The 23,175-nt window shown below is 42.5% G+C and overlaps 1 protein-coding gene and 1 long non-coding RNA gene across 12 annotated transcripts in view; both read left to right on the forward strand.

The window, feature by feature from the left end:
• The window catches only part of LOC110963401 (uncharacterized), a 55,284-nt gene extending 53,539 nt beyond the window's left edge, over positions 1–1,745 (forward strand). For all 11 annotated transcript variants that reach the window (XR_007943640.1, XR_002596510.2, XR_007943638.1 and 8 more), the window contains one exon: positions 821–1,745. This is a non-coding gene — a long non-coding RNA (uncharacterized LOC110963401). The remainder of the gene's footprint in view (positions 1–820) is intronic.
• Positions 1,746–2,503: 758 nt separating this feature from the next.
• hsd17b12a (hydroxysteroid (17-beta) dehydrogenase 12a) lies at positions 2,504–22,807 on the forward strand. Its single transcript, XM_051951595.1, is given in 15 exon segments — positions 2,504–2,854; positions 13,370–13,416; positions 14,607–14,682; positions 16,334–16,441; positions 17,359–17,423; positions 17,641–17,665; positions 17,668–17,684; positions 18,086–18,120; positions 18,942–19,031; positions 19,170–19,233; positions 19,937–19,954; positions 19,956–20,087; position 20,984; positions 21,426–21,526; positions 21,528–22,807. Coding segments are annotated over 15 exon segments (996 nt in total). The 5' UTR covers positions 2,504–2,676; the 3' UTR covers positions 21,567–22,807.
• The last annotated feature ends 368 nt before the right edge of the window (positions 22,808–23,175 follow it).

Below are 23,175 nucleotides of genomic sequence, written 5' to 3' on the forward strand. Positions count from 1 at the left end.
GTGTATAAAGTGCAAGAGTGGCAACAAAACCTCACCTGATATAGCTGATGTGTGGAGAGAAGGTGGTTGAAAACAGCAGTGACAGTGGAGGTATTTTATGGTTTTGTCATCGCCCGAAATTATCGGCACAAAGGCAACATTTGTCCTGAACGCTGCACTTCGACTTTTTTGTTTTTTACACTATATTTAAATTCTATTCACGTTTGCGAAAACAAATTATCATCACTTTTAAAAAATGCAAGAATAAAACTGGGCTCAGGTGTGTGAAAGTATGGACAGAGAAAATAACAGGAACACGGTGGGCGGAACAACTGATTTGTGGTGTCAAAGCGGACGGTGGGATCAGAGGGTGTGTATGAGTGTGTGTGTGTAGGGAAAATGAAGGGAGCATAAGGTGAGAGAAAGAAGAGAGTGTGTGTGTGTGAGAAGAGGGGACAGAAAATGAAACGTGAGAGCAGCTTTCTGTTGCAGGATTCGGGGGACGTGGTATGTGTGAGAGTGTGTGTTCAGGACTATCGATACTGGGAGTTGTGTATATGTTCGAAACAACAAAAAATGAAATTAGAAAACACAACAAAGCTGTCGTTTTATTCATGATCAAACCACAAGCTGCAAAAAAATAGACAAGCATGAATTTTAGCATTTTTTGCAGCTTGTACGTGGAGTTAAATATCCCCCCAAATAGTGCAGCATCATGCGTGTGTCGAGGAGGTGGAACACGTTTGCGCACTTTGTTTGCGTGCTTAAAGTTTTGCGGCTGTCATAGTTTTTCACAGGGAATTGTGCACGACTAAATCCTAATTTTCTCTTTTGTTTTCAGCTGTTGGGCTGCGAGGAAGCGACCGAGACGTGAAGGTGGACTCTCAAAACGTCCGGTGTGTGTGTGTGTGTGTGTGTGTGTGTGTGTGTGTGTGTGTGTGTGTGTGTGTGTGTGTGTGTGTGTGTGTGTGTGTGTGTGTGTGTGTAATTTGATTATATTAAATTATATCTCTTAAAAAATATAAAATGTAAAGCTACTTGTGTCTCTCCTAACACTCATGTAATGCTGCTGGCTGTTCTGCATGTCCTACTCTTGTTTTCATGTGAACACTGCTTGTAAATTTCTGTTTTCAAAATCTGGGTCCATGTCAGAGTCTGTAAATATTTACTGAGCTGGCTGATGTTGGCTGTGCAGTGATGCCAGGCTACAAATAAGTGCTATAAAGTAGATTTTTGTGAATATTATATTATGCTTGTAAAATGCATTTTACCCTACAACTTTGTAACGTGACTCGGAGACAACTGGACGCTAATACGTTTAATTTCATCCCTTTTAAAAGTGTTACACAACTTGCTGCTCCTTCTCCTCGGTGTCACGTTGACTTCGGCACCTCCACTTGTGTCAAATAATGCGAGCAGCTGCATGATGCATGTCAACATGTGGACACATTTTTATACTCTTGTCCCTCTGCTGAGTACATGACAGGCTTCGCTTTGTGCCACAGAGCCTCGGTTTGTCAGAATTTCATGTTTAGTTTGGGTGTGAGAGACAGACGGGGAGCATGGCGGCAGATGGGGTGTACTGGAGACTAAAAATGCTGTTGCAAATAGCCTCTGTGGGTCGGAGAAGGGGAACAGAGCACATACTGCTGAGGAGAGAATCGTGACAGTCGGTTGTGGTGAAACATCCGACATCTGTGAGCAGCGCTTCGTCATTCGTGTGCATTTAAATGTGAAGTTTAATGAAATAAAGCGATGTAAATTCACACGCCAGTCTCAGTGTTTATGTAACATACGCACCACATCTCATCTCCCCCTGCTCAATGTTTTGGATGGGGAACTTACTACGATGGGGCAATCTCGCGAGAGTGGAAAAGGGCGAGAAAGTGGAGCTGGGGATTGTAGTTTTTCCTCGTGGAGAGCTCATCCTTTCACGCTGCGGCAGAGGAGAGAGTAGAAGAGTGTTCTGGCGCAATATGGGCGAATCTAAGAGCCAGGATGCCTCAGTGCACCTGTTTCCACATTTTTTCTGTGGTTATCAGCAGTATGATGCAGACAGAATACTTAAAATAGATGAGTGAGTCATGTCTACTGAGGAGCAGGCTGACCTCACAGACTGGCATCACTTTAGCCAATAGTCTGCCTCCAAATGCTCTCCACAGGGCGGGAGGACGCGCACATTTTTCACCAATGAGAGCATCCTTTCATTCATAAAGTGGTGTGGGCAGTTTTTTTCCAAGAGCGTGGGTTTGGAGGGTTTCATAATCCTGACTGAAACCGTCAAACCTGTTCTGGGGAGAGCCAATGACAGACTCCGGATGGGAGCTGCCGTAATGTTTGCCCAATCGCTCCTCATTCCGGTCTCCCTTTGACCCACCCTGCTTCATACAGAAAATCGAATGAATGGGGGAAGCTCTGGAGTTGATTGACATGCAAACGCTCCTACCGGCGGGGCGGATGTGCGGAGGGGCAGCTGTTGCAGCCAGTGAGGAGCGGCGGAGGGCGGTGCGGAGTAGGAGGTGGGCGGTGCGCTTTAAATCAGGCTAGACAAGTGTTGGGGGAGTGTGTGTGATGCTACAACCTCCTTATAAAGGGACTCTCTCTCACGTTGTGGCTTGGAAATTAGAGCACATTGCCTAAAATTGAGGTCTCCACATACACACTCTCACACACGCCGAGTCTCCGAGAGCCGCTGCCATGAACTGGATGAACGTGGAGGAGATGATCCGTAGGGCCGAGACGCCTCTCTTCTGGGTCGGTGCGTTCACTGTGGCCTCCCTGGCGCTGTGGCTGCTCTACAGGCTCATCTCAGGCTTTAGGATCTGGGTCTGGGGGAATGGGCAGCTGCTCTCCCCGAAGCTGGGCAAATGGGCAGGTGAGTGAGGTCACATCAATTTTCACCCTACCTACAACATATCACGGTCACGAAGAGGGCAGCTCAGAAGTAAGCAGGTGGACTCGACGTGCAAACACCAGAATCAGGGTTTTTGAGCTCAAACTTCACTTTGGCACAAAGGAAAGCTGCGTTCTGGTGCGGGTTTTTGTGTGTGTGTGTGGCTTAATTCAAGGGGAGGCTGGTGTTGCGTAACAGGCGCAGGTAAGCAGCTGATTGACTGACAAGATAATGGTCCTTATTAGCTCAATTGTGCTTTTTCTTCCTCCTCGCGTCAAACACGGCACCGTCTGCTGCCAGGGGCTCCAATCAGCGTTTTCACCCACATTTGGAACGGTAGGGGGATGCCCCACATTGGTGAGCCAGGAGCCAAATTGCGCAGGCTATGCGCACTTTTCAGAGAGCTGTTTTATGTGGGTGAGCTCTCAGCCAGAGCACTACTGAACCACATTAGCCCATCCGCATGATGTAGGACAAACCCATATGCTTAATTAAAACGTGACCTACATCTAGATTCATTTTCACTTTTCCGTGTCACACTGGACTGCTTTGTCCGGCATTCTGACACATGTGTTAATCATGCTCCTTACTTTGTATAAGGCGGTATTTTGTCATTCTTTCGTTTGTGTTGTCGGTTTCTTTCAGTTCTCTCCTTCCTGTCACATTACCTTGTCCCATTCCGTTTGCCCTACATATGGTTTGCTAAAACTAGGGTGTCATTTCTAGGATTTGACTGTTTGATGCACTTTTTTTTGGCCAAATAAGAGTGATTTAGCAGTCAAACGTGTGCGTATTTTGGTTTGGTAGAGACTAGTCTCACAGGAATCGCCCTGCCACGGCTTGACCCACTTCTCTAGTCTCCTATGTGGAGAAGACTGCTGCGTCTGGAGCCTCTTGCTGCGCAATTTGCCAGGCGCTCTCCCTCTCGTCGGGATAGGTCGATATTCTCCCCCTTTCTGTCACCCAAAAACCAGGCGGATATTCTGAATGGCTGTTGTTGCTGTTTTGTTTTTTTTAAATAACACAGCTGTTTATCTCTACACCGTGACGCACTTCATCTCCAAATCGACGTTTTGTGGTGTTTTTTTTTTTCATATGGATGTTTAATTGATGCCCTGTGCGCCATAAGATGGAATGAAATGCATGACGCAAAGGTAGGGTGCCTTTAGGAATGACTAATGCACATTTTTTTAGTGATTCTGATGGAAGATGCGGAGGAATACCGGTGCACTCTGATGAGTCATGCGCTTGTTCATCGCTTCGTCATTCATTGGCCATATAGAAATTGTGATCACCACCTTCACTCCACCTCCACCACCCCAGCGTCTTGTCAGATATCGCACTAACCTCGATCTAGGTGGTTATCTCCTGCATGCTTAAGAAACTAAAAGTGATTCCTAATTTTTTGAATGTAATTTAACTCTTGCAGAGCCAGTTTCTGGTGCATCAAATGTAATCCCCAACACGCTCGGTGTAGAGGATGGTCTTAAAGGTGCGTTTGAGGGAACAATTCTGATTTAATTCAGCTAAAGGCTCGTGAAATAAAACGACTAGTCAACTTTTCCACACCGTTGAATTTGCTCTTGCCTTCTCTTTTCGTACGGTGTGAACTTGCATGCCACTCCCTGAAACTAATTGCCTGCCACCAGTCTGACAAGTCTGACGTTGGTTTCCAATCACAGCGGTTGGAGATGGCAACAAGTGAACAGGTGTGTGAGTGAGCAGGGTGGGGGTGTAGCTGTGCGTTAGGGATGAGGTGTCCTCTTCGGCTGGTTGTACCAGATGCGCAGGTCTGGTTAGTTCAGGCAGTGGTGTGATGCCTTTTACGCAAGTGGTGAGACTCACTGTCCCCACCTTTCACCTAACGACAGACGCATGTTGCGACAAGTTATACTTACTCTAACCTTTGAATAGCCTCGGGATTTCTTTAATTTTAATATCCATGAAGCATGTGTCAAGCCCTTTTGCCTTTTACTGTGCTCCAAAGAGCAGTAGTTTTCTTCCACATCTGAATACATTTTGTTTTGTCTAGAGATGTCAGAGTTTACACACCTATGCATGGCAGTAAATGCTTAGTGCCACATCCACAACAAGCATTTGAAACTTGGGAAATCATGCTACTTGCTGTTTTGAAGACTGTTGTTGAGTTATCTCCATTAACTAACAGCCTTTTCACTTTTAATGCATAATGTAGACTTGTAGCAAAAGGCTACAGTCAGAATTCTTTGGGAGGGGAATGAACCATTTCTTAGATATACATACTTTTTAGAACAACCAGTAAAGTCTGAGGACTTAACTCATCCTTTAAACACTTTTTTTTTTTTTTTTTTTTTTTTTTACAACACACATGGCAGCTATCTCAGCTATGGTATTTCCTGGTTAGATTGGTCTGAGCATGTGCAGGTAAAAATCCCCTAAAATCGGGTAAGAATGACCTCCCTTTGAACCAAGTAGGTTTGCAGTTGAAAATCTTTGGTTTGAAGAAACTTGTTAGACTTTCTTGTTATCACTGCACTGTGTGTCTGTGCTGAAGCTCTGCAGCTCTCACATGCAGAGCAGAGCAGGGATTTCTCTGGAGTTCCTCTGCCAATGACTGGTCTTCCCCTTAGTGTTTGGGACTCCTAGTGGCAGAACAGGAGCTCTGCAGCATGAGTCAAGGCGGCTTCCCCAGCCCCTCTGCTGCACTGTGTTTCCACACACCTCCTGTCAGCCCAACCGTGTCTGCAGCTCAGTTTTTCTTCTTTAAAATCTTGAGCAAAGGAATGGCAGTCTATTTTTTTCCCCAAAGCTTTTGATTTCATTCAATTTTTTCAGATTTTGATAATAAACCAATACAACAGAAGACAAGGATATATTAGCAGTGTGCAAGAATTTGGCTTTAAAAGGACACGCAATCTTAACATTTATATACATATATGTATGTTTATTATTATTGTTATAAAGCAGATTTATTTTTAAATGATGCAGTATTCCATATTCATGCTTCCAGTGAGACAGCTTTTCAATCTAATGTGTGGTAGTGCTCAGTTTTCTCCTCTCCTCTTCACTCCCTCCTCCAGTCTTAGCCCCCAGCATGTCATATTATATAAGGGAGTCAGTGTCTGTCCTGTTGCGTGTGTGTGAAACTCCATTATAGGGAAATAAATTAGACCAAAGGGAGCTTTTTGCAAGGGTGGGGTGGGGGGGGGAGAGATGGTGACGTGACATGCGCCTTAGAAGTGCCCCCTCCCTCCTTTGACATTAGAGTTTATTGAGAAAATGGTCCTATTATATAAGAAGGATGCAGCCATTCATCAGTACAGCACCAGAGTGACAAAGACTTGGGTCAGCACTTACGCAAGAATTTGGTTGAGTTTGATTTGTCTCCGGGAATAAACATTTGCTGCATGCATGTTTACCGACACAAGCTGTGGGCGAGTCAGAGTTGGAGGACGGTGCTAATTAGAATGTGAGAATAATGTTCTGTGTTTCTTTTTATGAATAGGCATTAGGCTTCATTCATGGTAAGGAAAATGCACACATGTGAATGAAATTTATCCGTGTGTGCGCGCATTTCAACCGAGGCAGGGTCTCCACTTCTTCATCCTTGTGAATGTGCTTCCCCCTAGTGCTTTGTGTGTGTGTGTGTGTGGGCGGAGAGAAAGAGAACACTGCTGTTCATGTGATGAACACGCTCTGTGACACGTGCTGCAGCCAGAGATGCTTGGTTAAAAGAAGAGAGAGGGAGGTAGGGAGGGAGAGAAAAAATCCTCTGCATCTTCCTCATTTCAAGCCCTTCTCATCCCTCCCCCCTTGCTCACTTCGTCTCACACAACTCCCCATCCAGCAAGTGTGTCTGTTTCTCTGTTTTGCTCTTCTACAGTACTGTTCCTCTGAGCATGTTCTTCTCTTCCTCACTTAAATTTTTCTCATTGTATCATCACTAACACCTTCTCACAGTGTGTCACGACAGAATCCCCCTCCATTAATTTTGTATTTTTTACATTTAGATATTTATTTCTGTCCAGTACTGAAATTTGCCAATGCACAGCTAATCTTATTTGGGGTGGGGAAAAAGCAAAAACAAATATTGACTGGTAATGCTGTGGCTTCACGAACACTTGTGCTTTTCTTTGTCATATCACGTTAAAAAGAGTGCACTAAGAGCAGTTATTTCTGCTTGACATTATTTTAATATAGCTTGTTTAAACAAATGATAATTTTCATCATAAGATAAACTTTATTGAGCCCTCAGTGGAGAAATTTGTAGTATATTTTGTTGATTATTTGCTTAGTAAGTTTATGAATCGAATAAGCAAAGTTTAGTTCACAACTGATAGTCAGAAGCCCAAATGAAGTAAGTTAAATGTCAAATATAAGATAAGAGTCAAATGTTCACAAGAAGCTGGGGTAAAGGCGTATTTGTGATTAGTCTATTACTACTGATCAACTAAGTGTTTGAACTTAAAAAAAAAAAGAAAAGCCATTTGCCGGTCCTGTACTGAGGAAGAAGCTGAAGTTTCATTCAAAAAAATGTAGGTAGCATGAAGTGATCTGCATTAATTCCTTAGACAGAGCAGCACACAACTGACTGCAAAATGTTTCAAGTTGAAGCCCCAATACCTTTCAGGAGGCTTTTTATTTGCACACCAATACTTTAACCACATTTTTAGCTTAACTATGTTGTAAGAATCAAGTTCAATAACGAGGAGGCTGCTCAGTCAGCTTATCTAAACACACTATACCGGACCGCCAGCATATTTGGAGCCGGTGGTTTATTGGCCTCTGCAAAGTGAGACAACACGCTGCACTCCAACATGCCAGAAAGGCAGTTTGTTCACTTGCGAGTATCTGTTGAAATGTATTTTAACATTTTGAGTTTCAGTCTTTCTGGGGCGAAGTCGAGCAGAGGAGTGTACTGTATGAAGTCATGGTCGGATATATTTTCATTACCCAACTCATAAAAAGTCCTGACGTAACAAACACAGGGAGTGTGGGAGATGAAACTGTTACACAATGGATTCACATACTTTATGTATGGTTTGAGTCTTTAAAGCTGTAGAGAAGCTGAACATCATGCTTTTTAATCCACAATATGAATTGTATCACTAATACAGGGATGTAAATGATAACATCGTGTACCATTGAGGTCTGAGTGCTTGCAGGTTGTCATGCCTACCACCAAAGACTCCAGCAGGTGATTTCACTGATAAACACCCCTTCAGCCAAAGGATGGGCTAATAAAGTTAAATCACATGCTGTAGGCTTTGCTTGAAATGAAAACCTCCACACAGTACAGTCCGTCCTTAACAGCACACGGTCAAATAGCAAAGTTAGTTTGCTGCTCAAAAATCACCTTGTCTCGGACCAAGTAGTTGTGGTGGGAGAAATTGATTTTTAAACAAGGCATGTGACCAGAGGAGGGAGGGGGGGACAGGACTATTTTTTGCTCTGTACCCAAATATAGATGCTGGTTCTATCTTGGGCAGCTCTGAAGTACATGTTCTCTTTTCTCTCTCTGTCTCTCACCCTCCCTCACCTCATCTCTCCCTCTCCCCGGCCTGATCAAGCTTTATTTTTGTCGACTTTTATGCTAACCATGTGACTTGCCTCCCCTGCTAATTAAAGCAGCATGTGTGTGCGTTTGAATGTGGAAGGTGGGTGGATGGAGAATGGGGTGAGTGTTTTGGGTGAGGGGGCAGGAGAGGAGGGGGTCTGTCTTTGGATCTTCTGCTGCATCCCTCCCTCCATCTTTTTTTTTTTTTTTTTTCTCTCCCTTTGAGGTAGGAGGGGCTGCTCGTTGATAGGCGAGTTTGGGGTGCGACAGATTACATAACGGTATGTAACGAGAGTGGGGCATACAAGGACCGCAGTCTCTCCTCACTGAGAATCTTAATTGGGGGTTCGGTGGTGGTGGGGAGGGTTATGGGGAGTTTTTGCACTTGTTTTAGTTTGGTCTCTCTGTCTTTGTGTAAGTTAATTCTTCCAAAAGAAAATACAATAACTTATCCTGTGGGTAACCATGCCAGTTTTCTCTACACCTAAGAACTAGATCAACTTATTTGCACTAATCGGCACACCTTCATCTAGTGAGTGAATGATCAGTAACAGATATAAATTACCATATTCATGAAGATTTCCTTTTATCATCTAATATAAGTTGCTCATCCTCACGCTTGCACCACCTTATGCTGTCCACATTATTCTAAGTCAAAGATTTTTCACAAGTGCCAGCAGATAAGGTATTCGTGGTTGTTCTGTTCTTTTTCCACTGCTCACTAGTTTAGATCTTCTGTGTTTTTTTTTCTCAGCCTGCAGTGCTCATGCTGGCATCAGGGCTTTAGGTGGAGGGCTCAGGATGCAGCAGCAGCTTAGCCGTCGTGGCGATGATGGTGGGGGATCTTGTTGGTATTCAGGTGTTGCAGCAGGCAGGCAAGCAGGCAGCTCCCAGACGAGGCAGTGCAGGCGCTGCTATTTTTACTCCTCCTGCTGCTTTTTTTAGACCCTCGGAATAGTGAGCAGGCAGCGGCAGGGGCTGCTCCACTGCTGAGGAGGGAGGGAGGGAGGGAGAGAGACAGAAAAGGCTGGGGGATGTCAATACCTTTGGACGTGTTGTGCAGCACTAAGCACAGCAGAGCTGCGGTACAAACGCGCCCCCGTCAGGGCGCCTCAAAGCCAGCATAGTGGACCAGTTTTCTCAGAGATGCTGGAATGGGGGAAACTGGGTTCAGAGCGGCGTTGCTAGGAATGAATGAGAGGCAGCGGTGCACACATCCTCTCTGCCAGCACACACACAAACAAGCATGCACGCATTCATGGATTCACACACTGCTTTTCAAAGCCCTCTCCCACATCTTCATTTTTTTTCATTGCACACAGCACTTTCATACGTGGTAGCCCCCATCCACACACGTTCACCCTTTGTTGTCTGTGTGTGAACGTCAGTGCTGCTGTCACTCACGTGCTTGCTTGCGTAGATCCTTCTTTGTTACATTATATCTGTGTGTCACTGATGTAATGCATTGCTCACGTGAGGGGAATTATATCCTGCTGGGAGCACTGGAATATGTGTGTGCTTGACTGAAATGGGGTTTTTGGAAATTCTGTTCTCCTTGTACTTAAACCTATATTTTTACAGGCTAGTCTGCATAAAACCCTTATTATTATTGTTGTTGTTTTAATTATTATTTTGCTTCTTGTAACTTTTGCACCCATGATCACTGAAAAGCAATGTCTTCACAAACGTGTCCTCATCCTACTACACTAGCTCCCTATTTTACACACACGCACACACTTCACTCTCACTCACTCCCTAGACATTTATTCATAAGAAAATGGTGCTATTATTTAATGGGTGGGAGGAGTGTAGTCATTCATAAGTACAACAGCAGGATATGGGGGTGCTGAAAGGGGATATTAGGCCTCTGGAAGGGGGATTATTTGCCTAATGCACAGTGGAAAATCAGAGTCCCTAAAGAAGTTTAAGTGGTGATAAAATTATTTCTAAGTTCTGATTGTCCCAGTATTTCTTATTTACCTTTGTTCTTGACTTTTCTGTGAAGGAGAGGAATCTTGCCTCCTACCTTTCCATACCTTCCAACAATATCCCCTGTTACATATCAGCTTTACACTCTTCCTTAAGTTTTTCTGTTGCTGGTGTCCTTACATTTTTTTTGACATACCGGCACTGCGATCGTGTCAAAAGAGAAAGGCCTTTTTAATATTGCATTAACTATACGCATTGGATGAATTTAAAGATAAAGCAGAGTAGAACTGGACCCTGATTGGTTCTCTGCAACACTAATTCAAAGGTCACAGAGTTGCTGAGTGGAAATTTTCCACTTGAAATGCACACAGAAAAATATGACTGAAAAGCTGGAGGAACAACATTATTTTTGCATTCTTAAAATGCACGACATGCGTCTGACTCGTAGCACACAGATATCATGTTAAAGTTCAAAAGGTGATTCTGTGCCTAAATTTTAAGTGCATAATACATTCTAGCATGCACTTCTCCTTCAGGTTAAAGTTCAAAAAGTGACATTGTACATGTATTTTGGTGCACTCCTGAGGCATTCCTACACACAGGTAGTTATGTCTACCTGTAACTCAGTCATGCGAGCGAACGTCAAGCATCCCAGCTGTCTCTGTATGGGGGCACACGGCGCCGTCCCATGTGACAGGAATGTGGTCTGTGCACTGCAGCTTCTCCTTGTGCTTTATGTTGTTTTGTTCTAGCTCTTAGTTTCAGCTGTCATTGCTTGTCATTTTTCCCTTGACGGAATTTATGGTTTTGGTGAAACAGTCACAGAAGGTGCCCTCATCAGTGAAGACCATTCCTCACATCTTCAAGATATCTCAGAAAAGCTAATCTTGCAGTTATCTCCAGCAGCCTTTTTGATTCTCATGATCATGAAATGGTTTCATGCTCCTCTCTTTGACACTGTGTTCATTATACTTCTTGAATGAACCTCTAAACATGCATGATGGTTACCTGAAAAGAGGCTTATTTTACACTTCTTGACAAGCTGACGTTTTTGGAAACATGAGGTTTCCACCTGTCATCCATCACATGCATTTTTCCAGGGTCATGGATTTGTGTAAAATTTGGACTGCTCATAAAACAAATAAACTTTATCCACTTCATCGTTTGTATTGACAGTGATTGTCCCCCCACCCTCCTCCCAAACCATTTTACTTTGGAGCCACTGTAGCCTCTTCCTGCTGCTGTTTGCCTCCACCTGCATCTGCAGCCAGGGCCTGATTTGGTACAGCCCGCCCCCATTGAGGCTTTTCTGCCACGGAGCATTTCATTCTTAACATGGGGGAGGTTTAAAAATAACCAGGGATTCTGCTCTCTTTTCATTTTTGACTTTGTGCTACTCGCTCTCACTCCTCTTCTCTCATTCACTCACTTGTTCTTCTCTCTCCTCCTCCTCCTTCTCCCCCTCTCCTCCGCCGCAATCTCTACTCTGTGTCTTTCTCCTTCACTCATTCGTTCTCTTGCTTCGCTCCAGTTCTATTTTTAGCCGCCCCTAGGATCCCTCATCACCCCCCGCCTCCCTCCCTACCCCACTTCACCCTCCTCTTTTCTCCTGCTCCATGTTCGTCATCACTCCCTCCTCTCTGCATCCCCTCTCTCATCTTGTCTCTTTTTCCAGCTCTCCAGCTCTTTGCCAGAGAATGTCCTCTACCTCTATTAATCTTTCATCAAGCCCTGCTAATATATTCATGGTTCACAACTGTGTGTGTATTCGTGAGTGCCCCAATCCCCCCTCACCACCACACCCTTTTTTTTTTTGTTGTTGTTGTTGCTTGTCTTCTGTTTATTTCTGTACCTGCCTTCTGTCTTCCTTGCCTCCATCCTTTCTCCCCACCATCCTCCGTCACTCAAGCATGGGCTGGGGTTGATGGGCAGTGAGGGTTTAAAAATAGCCCTGCTTGCTTGACAAGGTGAGGAGAACTCTGAACACAAGAAGAACATCAGCTCCTCTCTCTGCCTCAGTCTCCTCACACTTTAGCCTCTTTACCATCTTTTGTTGTGCTTCTAAGAAATCCTCTGCTTTTGCCAAACTCCTTCCTCCACCTTTTCTCTAAAATAGACACACCTGATTTAACCTGGCCAGTCAGATTTTTCAGCATACTAAGCTGATAGGTGATTCTAGGCTGCGTTCATGTGCTGGAAATCCTATTGTTTTAGGAGCTGCTCCCAGTGAAGTATCGGTGGGTGTTGAGGGCTTTGTGAATCCTACACTGGCTTCTTTCTTTGTTCTGCTTTAATCTGTACCATTTCATCTCCACCTCTTTACAATCTCTGTCCCCTCAGTTGTCTTTGTAGCTCAGTCTTGCTGATTTGTCTCCTATCTATACCATCTTCGGTTGTATTATATGCATCTCTGCTGCAAAATGAACTGCATGCTCACTTGTGTGTGTGCACTTTGAGCATCTCATCCAAAAGAACTTTTATTTGACTGATGAAAAAGGCGTCATTGAAGAGCTTAGTGGTTGAATAGTATTGTGGGGTGTGTCTGCCAACTGGATTGCTTTGACTGTACTGGTTTTTACCCTTAAAGACGCTTGACTTCTCTCCATGCTGGAGCTTAAGCGATATTGGTGACGGCTGCAAGTGGTTAAACCTGATGTCAGCATGTGCTGTAGGTTTCGGAACAAAGGCTGAGTTTTGTGTGTGTTCATGTGTGACCGCCACAAGATGCAAGGATAACAGAAACACTACAGGTAACGTAGTGCCACAGTAATAAGTCAGTCTGCCGTGACTTGATGTAACATGGCTGAAGGCTTTTAGCGGGGTTAGATGAAGTTTACCAGGGCTGAGAAGAAAATTAAACCATGATTCCAATCAGAGCAATTTTATCAACCAATCGAGAATTTGTGTAAGGGATTTTAAGGAGAGTCTTTAATAATTTAATGGAATTTGACTTGACCCCTGCCCTTCTGTGAGGGTGTATGAAGAAAACCTACAATGCTCTTTTTTTTTTTCTTCTTTCTGTTTCTCTGCAGTTGTGACGGGAGCCACAGATGGAATCGGGAAATCCTATGCGGAGGAGGTGAGGCTCCTGGACCCTTATTTATTTCATTTCTTTCACGGAAAAGCTGTGACTCATGCACATACACACACCATGTTCACTCATAGGCCACGGTAGGGGAGAGCTCTTACAGGACTATTAATGTAAAAGAGTCTTCACACACGTATACGCACACACTTCAACACAGACTTACCAACAGGACCTTGTACAGAGGTAACAAGCACACGTTGAATAGGGGCTACCCTGCCACGTGTTTGGCCCATACCAGTGTGGGCGAGCTAGCTGTACAGTATCGTCATGTAGGGCCTTTGACTCATGCTGTTGGTGCTACAGCAGGGCTAGCTGCTTGTCACGCAACAGCAGGCCAGGCCACTGCTTTGTCCGGTGAATGGATGAAGAGTTTTTAGGTATGCTTTCACATGGAAGAGCATAATTTCAAAAGCACAAGCAGATTTACTCACTGTACCCGCAAGAAGTTCACATGTCCAAGACCCAGCCTGGATGAACCAGTGTTGAGTCTTCATGTCATGTACAAGCATAAGAGGTAGAAGCTGGTGAGAATGGGACAAAAATATGAGGAAATGCAATTTTCACAACAGATATTATGACTTGTCACCGTCGGAAATATGTATTCCAGTATGTCGTGACAGTGAACCAGCATGCATAAAAACAAATGGAATGAAACGATCGTTAATTAACGAAATCTGTAGTGCAAAAAGTTTAATCTTACTTAATGTTCACGTTCTTTCTTGCTTGCATGTGCTCAGTCAAAAGTCTCGCTTCTGGAAGCATGTTTTCAACAAACTGAGCAGAACCAGTGTGCTTTTACATACAAATGGAAATAGGTGGTCAATCTAGTAACCCTGCACACTTTTTGGATTATATTTTACCGCTGTTCTTGACATGATCTGGTCCATGGTGGCAGTTTACTTGTAGAAAGCTGAGAAGCACAAATTTAAGAAAAAAATTAAATTTCAGGTCTGATTATTTTTACGTTAAGTATATGCTCTTCTTGCTCCATCCAACTTCTCCAGAACAAAGTCAGGAAAAAAAAGGCAGCAATAACCTGACAAATCTGCTGCCTTCCTTGGCACTCTTTTACAAAGAACACATCATGTCATCACAAACACTATTACACTTGAGAGCAGGACCTCTGTATGTGTCATATGTCAACCTGTGAAGCTGTTACTGACTGAGGTTTTTTTTTCTAGCTGGCTCGTCGAGGATTTGCCATGATGCTGATCAGTCGCTCCCAGGACAAGCTGGATGACGTTGCAAGGTCGCTTGGTAAGTGTGCTTAAAAATGTGTTTATCTCCACAACATCATGGAAACCTGTTTGGGGTTTAAAGCACAGTGAGTGGGATGATGAGGATGTTTGTACGGGCAGGCAATGACGTGCAACCTCCCAGTCTGTGGGCTACAGGGTCTCCCAGGCCTCGATAGAGGGGCATATATTCTGCATAAGGAGTTGGCATGTGTTGAAAACAGAAGAAAGGGAGTATACAATTTGTCTCCCTGTGTACAATGTTGTGGATATACTAGCTCTCTTTGTCAAAACACAATGTATTTACTTTACGCAATGTGTCATTCTGTGAGTAGTTTCCTCCAAATCCCATTTTTCACGCTCTTGTGCATTCTGCTAAGTCAAGCTTTCATTCTGTTAGAATTCTGGTGAATTGGAAACATGCAGCCAACAAAGCAGGCTGTGTTTTTACTTCCTCACTGTTTGCATGAAGAAAGACAGATGAAATATCTGGCCTAATGAAGTGGAAAATCATGGACCAACCTTATTCAAGTCCACAAGTTGTAAATGAGCGTCCACATGACAGGAAAAACTTTTGTCCTCTTCCATGCTGGCCTGTCTCCAGATTTGTACAGAGACTGAATGGTGAATGCCCCCCTCCCATTAATAGTGCCCTCTCCCTGACTCGCTCTCTTTCCATCTGTCTCTGACGTCTCCCACGGCGCAATTTCCCCAGTCGTGCTTCAAGTCCACGGAGGGGCTGATGGGTAGTCACGAGCAGGGTGCGGCGTGCCAAAGTCTGGCACTCCTCCCTCACGATTAGTCTGACAAAACCACCCTCCTTAGCATGTAACCGGGCAACCCACCCCGTCCCACCTATAATTTTGTTGTTGTACATGCTTCTCCTTTCTGTTGCGCAACCATCTCATTTTGACTCTTGTCGCACCTGCCGGCAACCCCAATTCTCCTCCAGTTTGGCAGCCTCAGACTTTATATTTGGTACTTCTTTGCCATCATGTCGCCAGCTGCTTTTTCATTTCTTGATCAATGATCTGAGCTGGATACAGATTTCAGGGAGGCTCCAACCCATAAGCCCCTTTTTTAATTTATTGTACTCACCCCACCTCACATCCCTCTATTTATTTATTTTTTTTATCTGCTTCAATCAACTGAACAACCACTGAGACAATACTGGTCTTTGCCGAGGCACATCCCAGGAATTTTCCTCTTATAATCCCTCGGCCACCTATCAGCTAACGAGTCTTTGGACAATAAATTCTAATTGCAGCAGGCCCGTCAACATGACGAGGTAGTGGAGGAGGAGGGGAGAAGACCACTCGGCTGGTTTGTTGGTACAACAGTGCCTCTCTCAGTTCGAGCCGGACACCCGTCTGGCTTCATGCTCCATTCATTTGAATGGATTGAAGGTTTTGAACCGAGGATTGCTCTGTTGTTGGGGCCGTGTAATGAGCTTAGCACAAAGTGATGACTGATTTGTGACACATGGTATGAATGTGTGGTGTGAAGGCATCACTCACGATGATAAATGATCTGAAACATGCCTTCCTATTAGCTTTGATCTTGTTTTCAGGCCACGTCTATGATGCAACTTTGATTTCTAAGTTTAAAACACCTTTGCCCTTTTCCCTGTTGAATATCATTGTAACCTGGATACTTTTCTTACCCCTTCACAGAGGAGCAGTACAAAGTGGAGACCAGGACTATTGCCGTCGACTTTGGCAAGACAGACATCTATGACAAGATTGAGGCAGGGCTGGCTGGTCTGGAGATCGGTGTTCTCGGTAAGAGCAACTTTTTTTTATCTCCTGATGAGAGAGTAGATGGATTAATCACTCTGCTGTCTCCAGTGAAGACTTGCAGGTTACACATGTTGATCTGTCTGTCTTAAGTGTTGTAACAGTTGCATTGCATAGAGACAAAGAATAAAGATGTCTCCCAGAGAGTAAAGTTACACGACAAAACAAACCTTACAAACTCCTCTACAAGCACTTGACACTCCTGAATGTGTGCATTCAGGCAGCATAATATACACTGTGTTGACAGCATGTGATGAAATGTTCAAACTAGTCATGACCATTACAGAAATTTACAGAATTCATGGGGTTGAAGGATGCAGGGGCCTTTTTTAGGTTTGCTATATAGATACTTTGTGTCAAGCAGAGTAAGCATACTTTTTAGATGGGAATTCACATCTTTAGTTTCACTGAAAGTTGACAGCTTATTTTGGCAGGAGTCATGTTTAAGGTCTGTGCTGTGGCAGTGTCCTAACAATCCAATCGATGATCAACACTCTCTTCTATCAGCCACTTTTTGAGGCTTTTAATTTTAAATTCTGCTTGAGCTTCAGTGACATTTCAGAAAACTCATTCTGACACAGATAAATCGAGTTAGGTTATATATTTACAGGTGCAATAAAATCACGCTGTCAGCGAGCTTTTAGATGTTGCACCTGAGTTCACAAGGTGCTTTAGAGCTGAACATTCAAGGAACTCTTTGTTCTTTTTTTATGATACCAGTTGTGCCTACTGGTTCCAAGGTGTGGCTGTTACAGTGTGGAAGTAAATGCCTGTTGTAAGCTTGTTTGCTTTGCTGCCACTCATGGTGGATATTTAAGATAGTTTAGTTCTCCAGCTGAAGGTTATTTAATGAGAACAGCTGGAATAAATGTCACTTTTCCTCACCTTTGTGTCTTTAACAGTTAACAATGTTGGTGTGTCTTACCCCTACCCTGAGTATTACCTCCACATTCCTGATCTGGACAATGTGAGTTTGTTTTTATAACATTTGCTCTTTATTTGCTGATAGATTCTGAGTTGCTGCTTGTTTACTATGACTTAAAGACCTTGAAATGGCAAATGAATAAGAAATATTTAGTCTTTTATTGGATGTAGTCTGCTTTTATGTGTGAGGTTGTCTGCCTGCCTCTGTACTGTATATCTTTAACATGAGTATTAAAGCCAACTGTGTTTCTGTGTTTCAGTTTATCACAAATATGATCAATGTCAACTGACCTCAGTGTGCCAAGTAAGTTTGCGTCTTTCTGAAATGACTTTGCACACTTTCTCTTTTCTACTTGACTCATTCTGATCATGGAAAACTACATCTTCATCTTACACCCCAAATGCTTGTTTAAAGCTCATCCATGGCTCTCGCTTTCCCCTTTGTTGTTACTGTTCTTTTTCTGTCTCCTCTTCTGCTGTTCCTACCATGGTACTGCTGTTCTCAGTTGTTCCAAGCAACGGTGGACTAACCAACGCTGTCTGTACTCGCCACCACGCATCTCTCTCTCTCTCTCTCTCTCTCTTTCTCTCTCCCTCCTACTTTTTGTCTTTTTCTTTCAATAAACTCTGTCCTCTATACCCTTTTCTCCTCGCTTCCTCCCCGTCTTGTGTGATTAACTGAGCTTGTGTTGTTGTTCTTTTTAGATGACTCGTCTTGTGCTGCCCAGAATGGCTGACAGGTGAGTTAAATGATGGGCTCCATCTTTTGCGACATGACTGTAGTCAAATATGAGAGTAGAGAATGAAGGATTTTGGCACAGAGCTAAACATAATCTGAAATTCAACAAAACTCTGCTAGGTAGATGGACACTTATGAAGGTGATTCTTTATTGGAAAGTAGGACAAGAAATCCTCACCAAGCCTTTTCTATCACTGCACCTCTCTTTCCCTCTCCTTGTTCACAATGCTGACAAGCTTTCAATTCACACAAAGTGCTCTTCCCACCTGATTGGTTGCTCTGTTCCCATGTGATTCCGCTGGCCAATAGTGGTTGCAGGCACATTTGTGCCGTGTGAGGCTGGAGCGTCTCCACTACATCACTGCAGCAACAGGTTGCCATGGCAACGCACACGGCCACTACCACACTGTTTTAGTGTGTGTGCAATATCACTTGCTGTGCATTTGTCAGTGTGCTAAGTGTGTATAGACACAGGGTTCCCGCTGGCCTGAAATCATTGAAAGTTTGTGATGTGATGGGGAAAAAATAAGGACTTCTAGAAATACATTTATCCACTGTCGGTGGGATCAGATCTTGAGGAAAGCCTTGTTTTGAATTGTGTTACAGCAGCAGCATTGAAATGGACAATTTCATCAGGCTTTCTTTTTTTAAACTCCAGTTAAAATTGGGATTCTGATTTGTCATTTCACTGATAAGTTTGAGTCCAGGAATGTGATGAACTCTCTAAACACTCATGTGTCTGTTTGCAGCTTGAATGTCCTCTTTGCCTCACACTCACGCAAAGGAAACTCTACACTTTACCTTGTTGTGTCTTCCTCTCAGGTCCAAAGGCGTTATCTCAACATCTCCTCTGCTAGGGCATGTACCCTCTCCTCTGCTGACAGTCTACTCTGCAACCAAGGTATGTGTGATGTTGGGGCTCCTGTAAGCAATAATTCTCCCTTGAAATCAAAGGTTTAAATTTGTATTTGTCAGGATCTGCTACTTTCATCAACATCTTTGGCACAACATTTGTAGATTATCCTGTTAATTTGACCCTCTTTGTGTCAGGCTTTGTGATTTCTTCTCTCGTGGCCTTCAGGAGGAGTACCGGCGTCAAGGTATCATCATTCAGGTGAGTTTGGGACTTGTTTTACTATAGAAACTTTAAGGGTGTTTTCCTCAGATGGTGTATTACTGCCTTTGTCTCACTCGTAAGTGGACATGATCCACATTTGCCATTTGTTCTCTGAATGTTTCCTTAACTCACTCTCCGATTCAGTTCAAAGAAATGACCAATCAAATGTGCTGCTCTCAACCAATCTTGCTTGAAGGGTGATGAAATAAAGATCGGATAACTCCGCTGATATGGCATTGTTGCCCTTTTAAGCAGTGGTATTTTGAAAATATGTTGCTGCACATAAGACTGGTTTGTTCTCTTTTAGCACCCTCTGAAGTATTCATTCTGTGCCACCTCGTGGTTGGAGTGTGTACAACAGTTTCAGCTGAACAGAGCCAAAGTGCATTTTTTACTCCATAACAATCAGTAACAACAACAGTTACATTAGAGAATTTTATGCAATTTAAATCAAGTTGATGTGGCACTCTGTCTGACAGGAGGATGCATGGAATTGCCATCCTTTTAAATGCTCAAACAACTTTATGTCCCTGTTGCAAATCTGGAAAGTTATTTCAAGAAGAAACTTAAACTTTACAGTAACCTGAGAAAAATGCTATAATTCAGACTTTGTTTCACCTCGTGTTGGGCCAGAATTTCTGAATGGTAAATTTAAGCGTATCTCAAATGTTGTTGTTTTTTATTTTCCATCTTCCTGCAGAGTGTGCTGCCTTTCTTTGGTGGCCACTAAAATGACTCGTATCCGGAAGCCTACCCTGGACAAACCCACCCCAGAGCGCTATGTGGCAGCTGAGCTCACCACTGTGGGTCTGCAGAGCCAGACAAATGGCTACTTCCCCCATGCTGTCATGGTAAGAAATGGAAACCTCAAAAAGTCAAAATCTATGCAGGAATACATCAACTGAACTTCAATGCTACTCTAAGTTATTATGCTTCAAGCCAGAGATTGAACTACGTTACACAACAGTGGATTTTACCCCCTGTTGGTGACTTTTAATGAAATCCATATCAGTTACAAATCCATCCAGGATTGTTTTTGTTAACATAACTGATTTACATTACTGTTCAAAAGTTTGGAGTCACTTAGAAATGTCCTTATTTTTTTTAAAGAAAAGCAGTTTTTTTTCAGTGAAGATTAAATTGATCAGAAATACAGTCTAGACATTGTTAATGTGCTAAATGACTATTCTAGCTGGAAACAACTGATTTTTAATGGAATATCTACATAGGGGTACAGAGGAGCATTTCTAGCAACCATCACTCTAATGCTACATTGTGTTAGTTAATAGTGTTAAAAGGCTGATTGATAGAAACCTTTGGTGCAATTTTGTTGGCACATGCACAGAAGTGTGAATTTTCATGGAAAATGTGAAATTGTCTGGGTGACCCCAAACTTTTGAACGTTAGTGTAAATGTGTGTGCATATCAAAAATTCCGTGTCACTGGAATGTGCTTCTTTAGGAATGACACTCAAACTATTATCAAAGTACCTACTGTGCAGAATTCCCTCTTGATATTTATTTTGGTAAACTACATTCAATGTGAATAATTTTCAGCCTTGTTATCTTGCTGAGCATCTAGAGAGAACATGGTTATTAAACATGAAGGAGCAAGTGAATCTCTGACTGTCCCTTAAAGAGAAGAAATGAAGACAATGAAGCAGCACATTGTCAGTACCAACTCTTCCAAATAAATCACTGAAAATACTTGATTAGTTTCTGATTCTGCCGAGTTACAAAAATAACAGGGTTTTTTTGTTTCATCTGAACAAATTTAGCTATTTAATGTTGAGTTAAATACTTGAAACCTGAACTGTTTAATTACACCTTGTGTTACACCCAGTTTGGCATATGAGTTCCTTGTGTGTTCTTGCCTCTGATACCACAACCTGCTGCTGTTTTCAGAATGAGCACCAGTTGTAAAACCTACGTCAGTACTTTTCTTTGGTAAATAAAGAAATGGAGAGAATTTTTGTGACCCTTGTGCAATTATGTTCGCACATGAATAAAGTGTGAGTTTTCATGGAAAACTTGAAGTTGTCTGGGTGATCCCAAACTTTTGAACAGTAGAGTATAAATTTACAAATGACTTTAAAAAAAAAAAAAAAAAAAAAGATGATACACTGAAAGCTTTCATTTAACTACAATGTAAACATGAACTTTTCTGTTGTGTTGCTTCTTTGAACACAGGGTGGGTGACCACCAAACTGGTGCCGACCAACATCGTTATCTTCCTGGGAGCCAGAATGAACCGTCTTCAGCGTACTGGATACTTACAGAGGAGGAAGCTGGCGGGAGCAGAGGAACGGAGCGAGTCTGAAGAGTGACTAGGAAGACAGCTGTCGAAGATGCAGGCAACCTCTCTGCTTTGTCCCAGTGCAGTGTTTCAGGAAGATGGATTGTGTACATGTGATTGATGCTCCAGGGTTGCCTGAGATGTCACCTTTGTGCCTTTAGTAAACATGCACATTAGCACATGTGTGACTGTATTTAAAAGTGCGACTTCTACTGTTATTTGTCTGGAGGGAAATGGCCTAAGAAGGCCAAAGGTGAAACTATTATAAAATGCTGCTCTGGCTAAGGACATTAATATTTTTATTTTTTTTGTCAGCAACACTGATGGTGGAAAATAATACAGGCCAAAAAAAGTGATCTGCTGTTATAAGGCAGTGGCAAGTGGTGGTGGGATCATTTTTAATTATATATAAATATGTATAATTATTTATTTTATATTTGTATGAAGAGATGAGCCAAAACACAGACCTTAAACATTAGTTTCTAACCTGGTCCTGTTAAATCAAAAAGGATATTTAAAATGACAAAATATGCTTTCTATTATGAAAGTTACTTGGATCATTCAGCTCATTATGCATCGGGGTCTTTCTTCTTCTTTTTTCATATATTGTGTGTGTCCAGTATGTTTAAAATGACATTTTGTGGTGGGTTGTTGTTGCACTAATGTATCACTTGTTCTAAGCCAAACTTTGTCATGGTTTTAAAATGCCTTATTCCTTGCATTATTGCTGGACGTGGTCAGATTAACTGAAGGGGCACTTTGTGGTTTTACTTATTACGAAAAGATCTTATCATCTGGTGCTATGTCCCTGTGAACTACTGGTCGCTCTAATTTCTGCCTCTTGTCACTATGTCAACCTTTCAGTTGTTTTTCAGATGTGTTTTGTGGAATATTTCACAGAAATACAGAATATTCTTGAGTCATTATGATGCAGATATTCTTCAAGTTAAAGTTAAAACAGATACTGGAAGGTTTTGCACCACCACCTGTGGTTCTACATTTACAAGTAGACTGGTTCATTCGACCCAAATGTTTGCTGTAAACGACTGAACTGCTCCTCTTTTCTAGTTAGTTCCCAAAACGGTGCCTCATATGATGTAGTCCGATCTGTGCCTTAACAAAGTATTTTTTTTTTCAATGTTTTGTCTTTCAAGAGTCTTTTATATGCTTGGAAATTAAAAATTGACTTCTACATATAAAGTATACTGTTTAAATTTATACCACTGATGGAAACTTATGTTTTCTACCGTTTGTTAATAAAAGTTTTGACAGATAATGCAGTGTTTTGCCTTTTGTTGTGAATACGTTTTGATTTTAAATTGAGACAAAATTCAGATTTGAAGACTTGGGAAGGTAATTTCCTCAAAGCAGAAAAACAAAAAGATCCAGACAGTAGTTACAGCCAAAGTATTCAGATTCCAAGTAAATGAAACAACAAAAAATGGTAAAATACTGTTTAACTGCTTTTAGTTATTCTTTTACATATTTTATTAATTTGAGTACAAACCTAAGTAAATAAGTATGTAAAAGTCAGCAATAATACAAAAAAACATACTGGCTATTAAATTTAAGTCCTCACTATGCAAAATGCTTCCTGTCAACCTGGATTTCTAATGTGGGTCAATGTGGAACCGATTTCCAATT

The sequence above is a fragment of the Acanthochromis polyacanthus genome, chromosome 8, assembly GCF_021347895.1.
Source record: "Acanthochromis polyacanthus isolate Apoly-LR-REF ecotype Palm Island chromosome 8, KAUST_Apoly_ChrSc, whole genome shotgun sequence".
NCBI lineage: Eukaryota > Metazoa > Chordata > Actinopteri > Pomacentridae > Acanthochromis > Acanthochromis polyacanthus.